Genomic DNA, 14,807 nt, shown 5'->3' with positions numbered 1-14,807 from the left:
GGCATGGGTGTACCCTCTCTTTCATTCTACAATCTTTATACAACTAAAATAGTTGGGCAAGCTCTAGTGTGTGAAGCAGCAATAATTACAGTGAGGGACAACCCCTAATATCTCCAGGACCCTATGACTGCCACAAGCAAAAGAAACACTGGGTCATTCCTTGTTACAGATTCTCCTGGTGAACCAAGAAATCAGTGCAGCAGAACTGGATTTTCTGCTTCGATCCCCAGCACAAACAGGCGTCAGGAGTCCTGTGGAGTTCCTCTCCGATCAGGCCTGGGGTGGCATCAAGGTTAGTATATGCACACACACACGCGCACACACACACGAGTTGCCATCAAGTCAATTCCAAGTCATGGCGACTCCATGTGTATCCGAGTAGAACTGTGCTCCATAGAGTTTTCAATGGCTGAGTTTTTGGAAGTAGATCATCAGGCTTTTCTTCAAAGATGCCTCTGGATGGACTTGAACCTCCGGCCTCTTGTTTAGCAGCTGAGTGCATTAACTACTTGCACCACCCAGGGAATCCTCAAGGTTAGTACTAACTCCTTGAAAAAAGTCAGATTCTCATCTCAGAGTTTTTCCTGAACACTTGTCCCTATGACGTCAGCAGGGCTCTCTGTGGGTGCAGACATGGAGCTGGAGTTAAAGGTAAGTGCATCCCTTTACTGTACCTCCCCAGCAGGGCTCGTCCTCACCTTGCCTGCAGGGAAGGCTTTGCAGAGGACAAAGTGCAGGGCTGGTGTATAAGGCTCTCCTCCAGGGTGTGAGGGGACAGTGCACTTCTGCCAGCTTATCTGACTCAGGTGCTGCAGCCCAGCATATGGGCTTGTATGTGAGGCCCCATTGTTGACAGGGAGACTCTCCCACAGCACATTCATAACAAGGCCATACACGCCCAGGCTGTGTTCAGGCATCTCCATGCGAATCTTGACTCAGATTTAAAGCAGGGGATGCATTCCATCCTCGATGCGCAGTGGTTAATAGTGTTGTTGTTGTTGGTTGCTGCCAAGTTGGCTCTAACTCATGGCAACTTTATGTACAATAGAACACAGTGTTGCCTGGCCTTGTGCCATCTTCATGATTGTTGGTATGCTCAAGTCCATTGTTGCAGCCACTGTGTATTTTGGGTGTCTTTCATCCTAGGGGGTCATTTTCTAGCACTATATCAGACAATATTCTGTTGTGGGTTTTCACTGGCAAATTTTCAGATGTAAATTGCCAGGCCTTTCTTCCTAGTCTTAGTCTAGAAGCTCTGCTAAAACCTGTCCACCATGGATGACCCTGCTGGTATTTGAAATACCAGTGGTGTAGCTTCCAGCCTCATAGCAACACACAAGCCACCACAGTATAAGAAACTGACATGTAGGTGGTGGTTAATAATAGCTAACATTTATTGAGCACCTTAGAAATGCCAGACATTTTACACGCATTACACACATATTCTCATGTCTACCTGGATGTCTTAGTTATCTAGTGCTGCTATAACAGAAATACCACAAGTGGATGGCTTTAACAAAGATAAATTTATTCTCTCACAGTCTAGGAGGTTAGAAGTCTGAATTCAGGGTGCCAGCTCCAGGGGAAGGCTTTCTCTCCCTGTCAGCTCTGGAGGAAAGTCCTCATCATTAATCTTCCCCTGGACTAGGAGCTTCTCTGCGCAGGAACCCTGGGTCCAAAGGATGTGCTGTGCTCCAGACACTGCTTTCTTGGTAGTATGAGGTCCCCCATTCTCTGCTTGCTTCCCTTTCCTTTTATCTCTTGTAGGATAAAAGGTGGTACAGGCCACACCCTAGGGAAACTCCTTTTACATTGGATCAGGGATGTGACCTTAGTAAGGGTGTTATACAATCCCACCCTAATCCTCTTTAACATAAAATTACAATCACGAAATGGAGGACAACCACACAATACTGGAAATCATGGTCCAGCCAAATTGATACATACATTTTGGGGGAGGACATAATTCAGTCCATGACACTGGGCAATAAGTATTAACTGTTCCCACTTAACATATAAGGAAACTGAGATCACACAGCTTTTGGTCTGTGGGGTGGCAAAGCTCATTCTTTCCCTATTGTGCAAATTAGTTTAGTTGGGATTCTGAGCCTTGGAAAGATCACAAACCATAAACTCCTTTCAGTATATATTGTGTTTACACTACCAGGGCCTGGCATGATGCTGCACACAGCAGGGGCTCAGTCAATGTGGACTAGTGAGCACCGGCTTCAGAGTCCAGCCCACTCCTCAGATGTGTCCTTAGCCATTACAATGTGGGCAACTCTCCAGTACATGCCTGAATGAGCACCCACGGGGTGCGCTGGTGATGTGTGAAGAACAGCATCTGCATTAAGATGAGCATTGCTGATTTTCATCAATGTTTGTGGCATTTTATATACACTTAAGAGCACAAAGAAGTATGAGCCTAAAATAATGTCGTTGTTAGTTGCCATTGAGTTGCTTATGCAACCCCATGTATAACAAAACAAAACGTTGCCCAGTCCTATACCATCTTCATGATCATTAGTATGCTTAAGTCCACTGTTGTGGCCACTATGTATTTTGAGTGTCTTCCAACCTAGGGGACTCATCGTCAAGCACTATATCAGACAATATTCTCTTGTGATCCCTAGGGTTTTCATTGGCTAATTTTCAGAAGTTGATCACCAGGCCTTTCTTCCTAGTCTTTCTCAGTCTGGAAGCTCTGCTGAAACCTGTCCACCATGGGTGACCCTGCTGGTATGAAATGCCGGTGGCAGCTTCCAGCATCATAACAACACACAAGCCACCACGGTACAACAAACTGACAGACAGGTGGTGGAGACACATAGTAACTGTTCAGTAAATAAAAGTTGATTATGATTATAGTTATGACTGTTAATTACTGAGCTATAAGGTGGTAGCTGCTGTGGTTGACTTGGGTTGTGCCTGATGAAATTCGTCTAAAGAAGGAAAAACTTTTAGAGACCATGAGGTGCCCAGATAAGACAGGTCAAGTTGCCTTTCTCCATTTTTCCCACAAAGCCATCTGCAGTGAAAAGGCATAAACAATAAATGATTCACAAGCACCCTTTAATGCGTTCATTTTACATAGTTCAACCTCAAGGCTATTGAGTAACTCAGTCCCAGTCCTTTTCTCACAAAATGGGTTGTTTGTTTGAATTTGCGTTGCTTTGCTTTGCTTCCTTTTGCCTTGTGGGCTAAGCTCATCTGGCTGTTCAAAGGGTTTTGCAAGTGAGTGAAGCTTTCTTTCTCACTATGAGTAGGTTATGTGGAGCAACAGAGTTCAGACCCATCAAACTCAGGCCCAGAACAGAATGTGAGCAGATGAAACTCAATGCAATGTGCAGTGCATATTGCCGAAGTCTTTGATGAATGCTCGTTTTAGCTGTTCTGTAGGATTTTAGCCTAAAGAAACAAAAGCAGGATAATTGAATAGGACATGATAAAAAACATTTTAAAAGCATTCTACCTAATGAGGAAGGCTGATTGCCTTGTTACCCCAGAGAACTAATAAGCAGATAATGAATGAAGTCTTGGTGATAAAGTGCGGCTTTTATTATCCTCCTTTGTAAGGCTTTTTTAAGTACCATCAAAAGCTGAGCTTGAAGGTAATGGCATGTTCTGTTCTTCGCTAGAAAGCCTCATCTATGATGCAAGCCATTGTTAGTCTTTGAGTGGGCCCCTTACCACCACTCTGGATGCCAATTTAGCACAGTTGTATTTTGCTACACAGTCCAATGTAATTAGGTTAATTAGTCATTTCCATTTAGCTTATTAGAAGGCTAGAAATCCCTTTCCCTCATTTGGAAGATTAAATGTTGCAATTGTTTTCAATCCAGAGCTTCAAGAAAGTGTGTCTCAGATGTGGTTGTGGTAGCTGGGAGCACGGATCACAGGATAATTTGCCCAGTCTAGTGGTGATGCCAGAGCGGGTAACAGGGCTGCACAAGGGTTAGTGAAGATGCAAGCTGGGAAGAGGGGTGAAGCGGCTGCCTAGAAGAGGATGGAAGTTCATTCCTCAGCACGGAGAGAAATAATTACAGCAGCTGCAGCCTTTTGCAGCCTGTTAAGATCCATCCTGCTGGCTGGCCAGATGTCAAACTTTACTAACTGACCACTTTCTAAGCACCAGGCAGCCTAAGGCATATAACGATACCTAAGAAATTTCCTGCCCACAGGGAACTCACAATCTTGTAACAGACAACTAAGCCAGCAACTGCAATTCAATAGTTATTGGAGTCCCAAGAAAGGGCAAGGGAGGGTTTTATAGTATTCAAAGCATTTGCATCTGCATTAGCCCATAGAATGAGATGTACAGACAAAGATTATTTAGCCTCATCCTACCAAAAAAAAAAAAAAAAAAGCCCACAAAGTTTTAGACAGGCTCCAAGTTCAATGGCTTATGAGCGATGGAGCTGGGAACAGAAATGCTATATCCCAGCACCTCCACCACCATTCTGCATGCTACCCCATGCCACTTTTCAGTATGAAGGAGGGTGCATTCCCTGCCCTAAGTGGTCAGGGTGAGGGTGGGAAGCCACAGACCCCATGTGAAAGGACAGTTAAAGCCAGGCTGCATGTTCAGCAACATGGGAATTTAGGCAAGCCCAGGTCAAGGGTATATATGTTTCTCCAGCCATCTCTCTCCCTTATCATTTATAAAGAGTCCCTGGTTGATGAAAACAGTTAACACACTCAGATAGATGCTAATCAAAAGCTTGGAGGTTGGAGTCTACCCAGAGGCTCCTTAGCAGAAAGTCCTGGAGATCTACTTCTGAAAAATCAGTTATTGAAAACCTTATGGAGCATAGTTCTACTCTGACACACATGGGGTTGCTATGAGTTGGAATCTACTCCACGGCAATTGGTTTTGGTCATCTATAAGACTTCTCTAGTGCGATCACACTGCTTTCTGTCATGCCTTATACTCTCCTTCCTCCAGGCTTTGGCTCTTGGTCTTTCCATCTAAAATCCCCTTCCTCTCTACCTCTACCTCTATCTCTACCCAATGGAATTCTGCATACCTACCAAGGCCTCCCTCATCCCCTCTTTCTCCTTAGCTTACGACTGTAAGCTACTTGAAAACATGTGTCTTTCTTCTTCATTGTGTTCCCAAGTACCTGGCACATAGTAGGCATTCAGTAAATGTTAAATGGATGAATTCATTCATTCACAGACAAGAATGAATTGGATTCCTTATGTCATGAGACTGTGGCAGGTGCTTTGAACACACTGTAAAGCTTTTAGTCTCATTGGAGCAACCAAACATATCGGCAGAGTTGAGAAATAATGAAAGGGCTGCAGGTAACTAAGAGTCTAAGTGAGGGATGGCGACTCTGTGAGTAGCTCTAAGTGGTCTACACGAGGAGGGTGGGAGGACTGTGTATTCTAGGTTAGAGAGGATGTACCTGAGAGATGCTGTTGATTTTGAACTGGACTTTAACAACTTGTAGAACTTTAATAAATAATAATCATGACCAGCACAAGAAAAAGAATGAGTATAATCTGGTAAAGATTTGAACTGAATCTTACGCATGGTAGAAGTAGGGTGAAAAAAGAATTGAGTTGGGAATGAATCTGCCACATTTTCAAAGTTGGGGCATACAACAATTCTAAGTGAAGGCAGTTCAACTCCTGCTTGGACAGAGTAGGAGAGAAGTAGGAGACTTGCTTAACTGCAGATTGGAGGGAGGCACTAAATGAAGAGATTTGGTTACCACGTTAAGCATTTGGACTTAATCCTTCTAGAAGCCTGCAGCCAGGTAAATTTTAGAGTTGGCATTAGTGAAAGCCCATGACTGCAGAGACATTTTGAGAGAACAATTAACAGGAGTTGATGGCAAGGTGAGTGTCTTAGTCATCTAGTGCTGCTATAACAGAAATACCACAAGTGGATGGTTTTAACGAAGAGAAGTTTATTTCCTCACAGTCAAAGTAGGCTAAAAGTCCAAATTCAGGGTGTCAGCTCCAGGGGAATTCTTTCTCTCTCTGTCGGCCTTCTCATCAGTGTTCTCCCGGACTAGGAGCTTCTCGGCGCAGGGACCCCGGTCCAAAGGACGCACTCTGCTCCTGGCACTGCTTTCTTGATGGTATGAGGTCCCCCTGGTCTCTCTGCTCACTTCTGTCTATCTCAAGACATTGCCTCAGGACACAATCCAATCTTGTAGACTGAGTCCTGCCTTACTAACACAACTGCAGCCCATCCTCCCTCATTAACGTCATAAAGGCAGGTTTACAACATACAGGAAGATCACACAGTACCAGGAATCATGGCCTAGCCAAATTGATACACACATTTTTTGGGGGACATAACTCAAACCATGACAGTGTGTATGGAGATGAAAGGGAGGAGTCCAATCTCTATGACCAGAATAATGATATACCCCTTCTTATCCCTGTTTTCCATGTAATACCCTGAAGAGAAGTGCTGCTCAGTGTCTGCTGTTGATAATATCCCAAACCTTTTATTTCCTAAAACCTACTGGGGCAATTTACTGAGAGTGAGCCGATCAATGTCCTTCCTCTTCCTTGAGTTACCCCAAGGTAACCACAAGGTCCCAGACAAGAATATAAATGGGGCATATAGTACTATCTTTCCCCTCCATCCTCAACACAAAGCAAATTACAGCTATCTGGAGAAATTGCCTTTCACAACAAGATGCTCTGAAATTTCCCAGGCACTTTCGTCAATGGAAGAATTCTACAATCTGGATCGGGACATTGAGGGATCTGCCAAGAGCTGGAAAAAGTTTGTGGATTCAGAATGTCCTGAGAAGGAGAAGTTCCCACAGGAGTGGAAGAACAGGACAACCTTGCAGCGCCTCTGCATGATGAGGGCCATGCGGCCGGACCGGATGACCTATGCTATGCGGTAGGCTGGAGGTAGTGGGGAGACTCAGGAGAGGCAGTGGGGAGATGGGGCAATCTCAGTGTGACCAGACTAGCAGGGCTAAGCAACAAGGCCATGTATGTATAGTAATGGGACCCTTTGTAGCAATATCCAAAATCCCATGAGGCCTGTTACTCTGTGTATGTCGTGCATTTTCTTAGTATCTAAGTGGGCAGTTTAGAAAGATGCTGTCTTAGTTACTACTACTGTTGTAACAAAAATACCACAAGTGGTAGACTTTAAAGAACAGGAATTTCTTTTCTTATAGTTCAGGTGGCTAGATGTCTAAATTCAGGGTGTGGCTCTAGAGGGAGGTCCTTCCTTTTTGGTAGCCCCATGAGGTCCTTGGCATTCCTTGGTGTCTTTCTTTCTTGGTGCTGTCTTCCTTTTGTGTGTGTTTCTGTGTCTATTCTGCTCTTTTTATAACTCAGAATGGATTAGGTTTAGGACCCACCCATTCTGATATGAACTCATTTACATAAGAAAATAAAACCTCTATTTCCAAACGGTCATATTTATAGATGCAGGTGTTAGGATTTCAACACGTATTTGGCGGGGGGGACACGATTCAATCCATAACAGATGTGCTGATCAATATGAGTATTGAAATGGAGTGCTAATAACATTTGATATGATAGGAGATAATGGGATCCAGAGAACAGAAGGAGGAATCAGCCTTACAGGGAAGAATGTTTCTTTCCATCACAAAGAAAGAAGAGAGGAAAAGATGGGTATGGCTGTAGCTGGAGTTGTAGACTGATGGCAGAAAACTGAGAAGCATTTTGTCTGATGGCTTCTATTTAACAAGTAGGAAGCAAGATGATCAGCTGAGTTTGTGTGAAAAGGGAGGTGGCAGGGTTGACAATTTGAGGAGAATGGAAAGGTCTGAAATAGAATATGTGAAAAATGGAAGAGAAGGCTCATCGGGGAAATTTAAAGGACTCCAAGTAGCATTAATGGCCAACTTAGTTAAGAGCTTGCATTTGTAGGAACACCAATCTTCATCATTAGATGATATTCTCCACCAGCATTCAGCATCCCAGATGTAGATTCAGAGTTGAGTTGATCCATAGCTTGAGTAATTCCAATTGGGTGTGTTAGAAGATGAGTTAGGCAAGGGAGGTGAGGATACTGACAAGAAAATTATTCGAAGTCATGTTGTTATTGTCTTTAATCATCTCCAACTCATGGCAGTCCCATATACAACAAGATAAAATGTTGCCTGGTCCTGCACCATCTTCATGATCACTGGCCTGTTTGAGTCCATTGTTGAAGTCACTGTGTATTTTGAATGCTTTCCAGCCTAGGCAGCTCATCTTCGAGCACTAAAGCAGACAATATTCTTTTGTGATCTGTAGAGTTTTCACTGGCTAATTATCAAAAATACATCACTAGACCTTTCTTCCTAGTCTTTCTTAATCTGGAAGCTCTGCTGAAACCTGTCTACCATTAGTGACCCTGCTGGTATTTGAAATGCCAGTGGCATAGTTCCAGCATTGTAGCAACATACAATCCACCACAGTATAACAAATTGACAGAGAGGTAGTGAATTAGAAGGCAGAGACCATGCAAATATATAGAGACAGAAATTAGACTAGTGGTTGCCTAGGGCTTGAGATGGGAACAGGAATTAACTAAATAGGCATGAAGGATCTTTTTGGGGCTATGGAAATGCTCTAAAACTGGATTATGGTGATGGTTTGTACGCTGGGTAAATTTACTAAAAATCATTGAATTGTACACTTAAAATGGGTGAATTTTATGATATATAGTGGTTTTTTTAAAAAAAGAAAGTGTAGGCATGGAGTGGAGTTGACATTGGATAGAGATGGAATGAAGGGAGTAGGCGGATGATAGGAAAACACCACAGAGGACAAGATACTGAAAATCTTGCATTTGTAGTGGTACCAATCCACTCACAGAATAGGTGAAGTAGACTAAATTGCTAAGAGAGATATAAGAATAGAAGATTTTGATCAGGGAATGGGATTTTTCCACTTATGGTTTTAGACACAGAACAAGTTCCCAAGTAATTACAAGGATGAGGGTGTGACCATGAAATTAGGGGGCTGAAGTGTAGAAGAAACGAGTATTAGAGTTGAGGTCACTAAGAATATAGAGGATCATCCACATGGATGCTGATGTCACCCGTGATGGTGGAGAGAAAGTCCATGAGCCAAGTGCCCAAGAAGTGTTCGGTAAATTAAGGGAGTGACAAAAGGGGCAATAAATGACATTGATGCACAGGAGTAGTGGCAATAAGCCAGGGTAAATGAGCCTCAACAGAGCAAAAGAGTAGAGAAGTAATGGACTGGAAACAACAGTGAACAGTGAGCAAGACCCTGATCCTACCTCCCAGTCCTGAAGTACATCAAGTATAGGAGAATAAGTCCAACTGAGAACTCTACAAGGAAAATAGTGCCCTTGAGGGAGAGTGGACATCTCAGTTAAGGCCAGGAGTTGTTTCAGGTGTTCAGTGAAGTGTTTGCAGCTGTTTAGCACGTTAGGTTTTGTTCAGCATAAAATGAAATACCTTGGAAGGCAACATTGGTAAGTGGAACGAGATGAGAGGAAGCACAGAGAATAAGGGGACAGGAGAGAATAGATTACTGGAGGGCCTTATATGTTGGGTGGGGATAGACAATAGCCGGGATATGAAGTATGGAAGACTTGGCTGCCTAACAGCTTTCAGAAAACATTGGTCCTGGAAGTCTCCTGGTCAATGAGGGGTTATGTGACAGAAGAGCAGGCCTCACAGAATGAATCAGGTATGGCCTTGATGGATGGATGTAAGTGTTGACTTCATCAGTAAGTAATGATAATTGCTTGCATGAACAACTGCCTCCTTTGCTATGAGACCAGAAGAACTAGACAGTGCCTGGCTACCATTACTGAACATTTTGATCAAAGGTTACATAGAACCATACTGACCAAAAAGGGGAAAATGCAGAACAGAATTCCAATTTCTCATAAACTCTAGACTTTCTGGAACCGTGGAGGGTGGATGAAGCTCTGAAACTATTGCCCTGAGATAATCTTTAAACCTTAAACCAGAAATAGCCCCTGAAGTCAACTTAAAACCAAGCAATAGTTTAGCTTAACTAATAAAAAAGATCTGCCTTGAGTATTATGCTTTTTTAAGAACTATCTATATGGGATCAAATTGACAACAGCAACTCGAAAGATTAGATAGGAACCTTAGGGGACAGTGAATTTGTATTAATGGAGGAGGAACAACTCGGAAAAGGAGGGTGAGCATGGTTGCAACTCTCAAAGAATGCAATCAATGTTTCTAAGTTGTACATGTAGAAACTGTTGAATTGGTGTATGTTTGCTGTGTATATTCTCAACAACAATAAGAAAATAAATAAAATTCAGAAAACAATACAAGAAATGAACTTCGAGTTGATCCTAGCTCTGTAACTATCTAGCCTGTGACCTTGAGCAAGTCTTCTAATTTCTATGTCGTTGTTGTTGTTAGATGTCATCAGGTCAGCTCCGACTCACGGTGACCTGATGTACAACAGAATGAAACCTTTCCCAATCCTGTGCTATCTTCATGACCGTTGGTATACTAGAGCCCATTGTTGCAGTTAGCGGTCAGTCCATCTCATTGATGGTTTCTCTTGTTTTTTGAGCCCTCTGCTTTACCAAACATGATAACCTGTTCTAATGATTGGTCTTTCCTGATGATGTGTCCAAAGGAAGCAAGTCAAAGTCTTGCCATCCTCACTTCTAAGGAGCATTCTGGTTGTATTTCTTCTAAGACTGATTTGTTTATTCTTCTGGCAGTCAGTATATTCAGTATTCTTCACCAACACCACAGCTTGAATACATCAATCTTTCTTCCGTTTTCCTTTTTCTTTGTCCAGCTTTTGCATGCATATGAGGCAGCTGAAAAGACCATAGCTTGGGTCAGATGCACGTTAGTCTTCGAAGTGACATCTTTGCTTTTTCAAACTTTAAAGAACTGTTTTGCAGCAGATTTGCCCAGTGCAATACGTTGTTTGATTTCTTCACCGTTGTTTCCATGGACATTTATTGTTGATCCAAGTAGAATGAAATCCTTGACCACTTCAATTTCTTCTCCGTTTATCATGATGTTTATTGTTCCAGTTGTGAAGATCTTCACTTTTTTCGTGTTCAGGTGTAATCCATACTGATAGTCTTCTATTTTTCAAAGGTTATTTTTTTCACTGATATACATACATATACATATTCACATATGCGCTTTTTTTCTGGCAGAGATTTTGTTGAAGAGAAGTTAGGAAGCAAATATGTGGTGGGTAGAGCACTGGATTTTGCAACCTCGTTTGAAGAATCAGGACCAGCTACACCCATGTTTTTTATCCTGTCTCCAGGAGTGGACCCACTGAAGGACGTGGAAAATCAAGGTGAGAAACAGCGTCAAAGCTGTGACAGCCCCATGCCTTTTCACTCTTTGGGTCTGTCTGTTTCTCTTTTCCTGACTCGAGGCTTATTATACAATGTCTGACGTTTGCTAACCATGCAGAAGTCAGGCCGTTGCTGAACCAACACCAGAGGATCATCCACCAGAGAAAGAAGGGACCAATCTGGGCTATACAAGACAGAATGCACAGCAGCAGGTTCAGGCCTTGTCCCTTCTCATCCATCCTGCGCACTGTAGCCGGGACAATCTTCATGAATCTTGCTGGTCCTTTTACAACCTTAAATCCTCTCAGAGGCTCCTATTGCTCTCAGAATTAAGTCCAAACTCCTTAACATGGCTTGCAGGAAACTTCATCCCCCTCCCACCTCACCCCACCCCATTTCTCCAGCCTACTTTACTGTATTAGTTTCCTGTTGCTGCTGTGACAAATTACCCCAAACTTCATGTCTTCAAAAACATACATTTATTATTTTAGACTTTTGAGGTCAGATGTCCTAAGTGGGTCTCACTGGACTAAAATCAAGGTGTTAGGGGGGCTGCATTCCTTCTGGACGCCCTAGAGGGGAATCCATTTCTTTGCTTTTTCCAGCCTCGGTTTATGGTTCTCTTCCTCCATCTTCAAAACAAGCAGCATAACATCTTCAAAGCACTCACTCTCTCTCTCTCTCTGTCTCTCACTCACACACACACACACACACACACACCCCTCCACTTCCATCATCACACCTTCTCTGACCCTCCTAACTTCCTTTTTTCCATATAAGGACTCTTATAACTACATTGGGCCAACCTGGATAATCCAGGATAATCTCCCCATCTCAGAATCCTCAATTTAATTACATCTGCAATGTCCCCTTTGCCATTTAAGGTAACATATTCACAGGTTCCAGGAATTACGATATGGACATCTTTGGGGCCCATGATTCTGCCTGCCACATTTCCCTATTCCCCTATTTTACACTCTACACTGCAGTCATCAGGCTGAAGTCATTTCGGATCTCCCCAGTATGCTGTTTCCCCTTCTGCATCCTCTTCACCAGGCTAGATTCAACTCCTTCTTCAGATACCCACTTCAGTGTCACCACCTCCAGGAAGCCCTACTTGACTCCAAGGTAGTGGGTTCCTCTCCCATGTGCTCCTGCAGAACCCTGTCTTTATGTACACTGCATTCCTTGGGGAAGTAAGTGGCTAGCCATGGGAATAGGTGTGATAACAGAGGAAAAGGGTCGCAAATGAGAAGAGAAGGCTCAGGACTGAGCAATGAGTAATTCCAACATTTAAATATTAACTAGAGGAATAAACATCAAAGAATGATGAGAAGAATCAAGGCAATAGGAGGAAAATCAAGAGCCTGAGGTACCATGGAAGTCACCAGTATTTTGAAGGGATGGATTCTACGAAGCAAGGAACAACCAAAGATTAAGAAGGAACTTTAGAAATCTAAAATAAATGAAATACGCGCATACTTATACACATACAACACACACACACACAAACATATTTTCTCTAACTAAAACATTCACTACAAGGGTTCACAATTTGAGGATATTCACAGAATAAAGACAAAGAGATAGAAAATATAAGAGAAACAGTGTGGGGAATAGAGCAAGTCCTTTGTCTGTGATTGGAGTTCCAGAAAGAGGGCACATAGAAAGTATAAGGGAGGAAATTATCAAAGAAATAAGAGAGAAAATTTTCCAGAGCTACAGAAAGATACAACTCTTCCACTTGAAATAGCAAACCCACCCAGAGGCACCTCAGAATAAAGGCCTGGTGATCTTCTTCTGAAAGCTCAGAGCCTTGAAAGCCCTATGGAGTTAAAAAGAAGAATAAATAACTACAGGTTTTTAAGTTCATATATCCAATTCCACAAAGCTCATACCCATCTGAAAGTCACTAATTTGATGAAAGTCTGTGTAGTACAACTCCATTTGTCTTTGACTTGTATGATAAATTCCTCAAATACTTTCCTTAAGTGTGCAGAACTTGATGATTTATCTATTTAGTTTTGTTAGCAAATATGAATTGATAATCAGGTATATCCACACAGACCATGTAGCAATACATTTTTGTTGTTGTTAGGTGCCATTGAGTCTATTCCGACTCGTAGGACCCTATGTACAACAGAACAAAACATTGCCCGATCCTGTGCCATCCTCACAATCATTGCTATATTAAAGCCCACTGTTGCAGCCACTGTGTCAATCCATATCCTTGAGGGTCTTTTCTCTTTTTCACTGACCCTGTACCAAGCATGATGTCCTTCTCCAAGGGCTGGTCCCTCCTGATAATACATCCAAAGTACATGAGACAAAACCTCACCATCCTTGCTTCTAAGGAGCATTCTGGCTGTACTTCTTCTGAGATAGATTTGTTTGTTCTTTTAGCAGTCCATGGTATATTCAGTATTCTTTGCCATCACCAGAATTCAAATGCATCAGTTCTTCTTCAGTCTTCCTTATTCATTGTCCAGCTTTCGCACGCATATGAGGTGATCGAAAATACCATGGCTTGGTTCAGGCGCACCTTAATCCTCAATGTGACTTCTTTACTTTTTAGCACTTTAAAGGGGTGTTTTACAACAGATTTGTCCAGTGCAATACGTCATTTGATTTCTTGACTGCTGCTTCCATGGGTGGTGTGGATCTAAGTAAAATGAAATCCTTGACAAATTCAGTCTTTTTTCCATTTATCATAATGTTGCTTATTGGTCCAGTTGTGAGGATTTTTGTTTTTTTTTGTGTTGAGGTGTAATCCATACTGAAGGCTGTAGTCTTTGACCTTCATCAGTAAGTGCTTCAAGTCCTCTTCACTTTCTGCAAGCAAGGTTGTGTCATCTGCATATCACAGGTTGTTAATGAGTCTTCCTCCAATCTTGATGCCATGTTCTTCATATAGTCCAGTTTCTCAGATTATTTGCTCAGCATACAGATTGAATAAGTATGGTGTATAGATACAACCCTGACACATACCTTTCCTGATTTTTAACCACATGGTATCTCCTTGTTCTGTTTAAACAACTGCCTCTTGGTCTATGTACAGGTTCCTCATGAGCACAATTAAGTGTTCTGAAATTCCCATTCTTTGCAATGTTATCCACACAGTCAAATGCCTTACCATAGTCAGTAAAACACAGGTAAACATCTTTCTGGTATTCTCTGCTTTCAGCCAGGATACATCTGACATTAGCAATGATATCCTTCATTCCACGTACTCTTTGGAATACGGCTTGAATTTCTGGCAGTTCCCTGTCGTACTGCTGTATCCGTTTTTTAATTATCTTCAGCAAAATTTTACTTGTGTGTGATAGTAATGATATTGTTCAATAATATCCACGTTCTGTTGGATCACTTTTCTTTGGAAAGGGCACAAATATGGATCCCTTCCAGTGGGTTGGTCAGGTAGCTGTCTTCCATATTTCTTGGCATAGATGAGTGATTACTTCCAGCGTCACATCCGTTTGTTGAAACATCTCTGTTGGTATTCCATCAATACCTGGAACCT

At 42.4% G+C, this 14,807-nt stretch overlaps 1 protein-coding gene across 1 annotated transcript in view; it reads left to right on the top strand.

Annotated features, from left to right (window-relative positions):
* DNAH9 (dynein axonemal heavy chain 9) overlaps positions 1–14,807 on the top strand; it is a 450,622-nt gene that overhangs the window by 370,481 nt on the left and 65,334 nt on the right. The window contains exons 58-60 of the mRNA XM_012555448.1: positions 170–292; positions 6,681–6,874; positions 11,138–11,286. Of these exons, the coding sequence (XP_012410902.1) occupies positions 170–292; positions 6,681–6,874; positions 11,138–11,286 (466 nt within the window). The remainder of the gene's footprint in view (positions 1–169; positions 293–6,680; positions 6,875–11,137; positions 11,287–14,807) is intronic.

Source organism: Trichechus manatus, unplaced genomic scaffold (genome assembly GCF_000243295.1).
Source record: "Trichechus manatus latirostris isolate Lorelei unplaced genomic scaffold, TriManLat1.0 scaffold00040, whole genome shotgun sequence".
NCBI lineage: Eukaryota > Metazoa > Chordata > Mammalia > Sirenia > Trichechidae > Trichechus > Trichechus manatus.
Note: the sequence above shows the minus strand (reverse complement) of the source record. Positions and strands in the feature narration are given on the sequence as shown.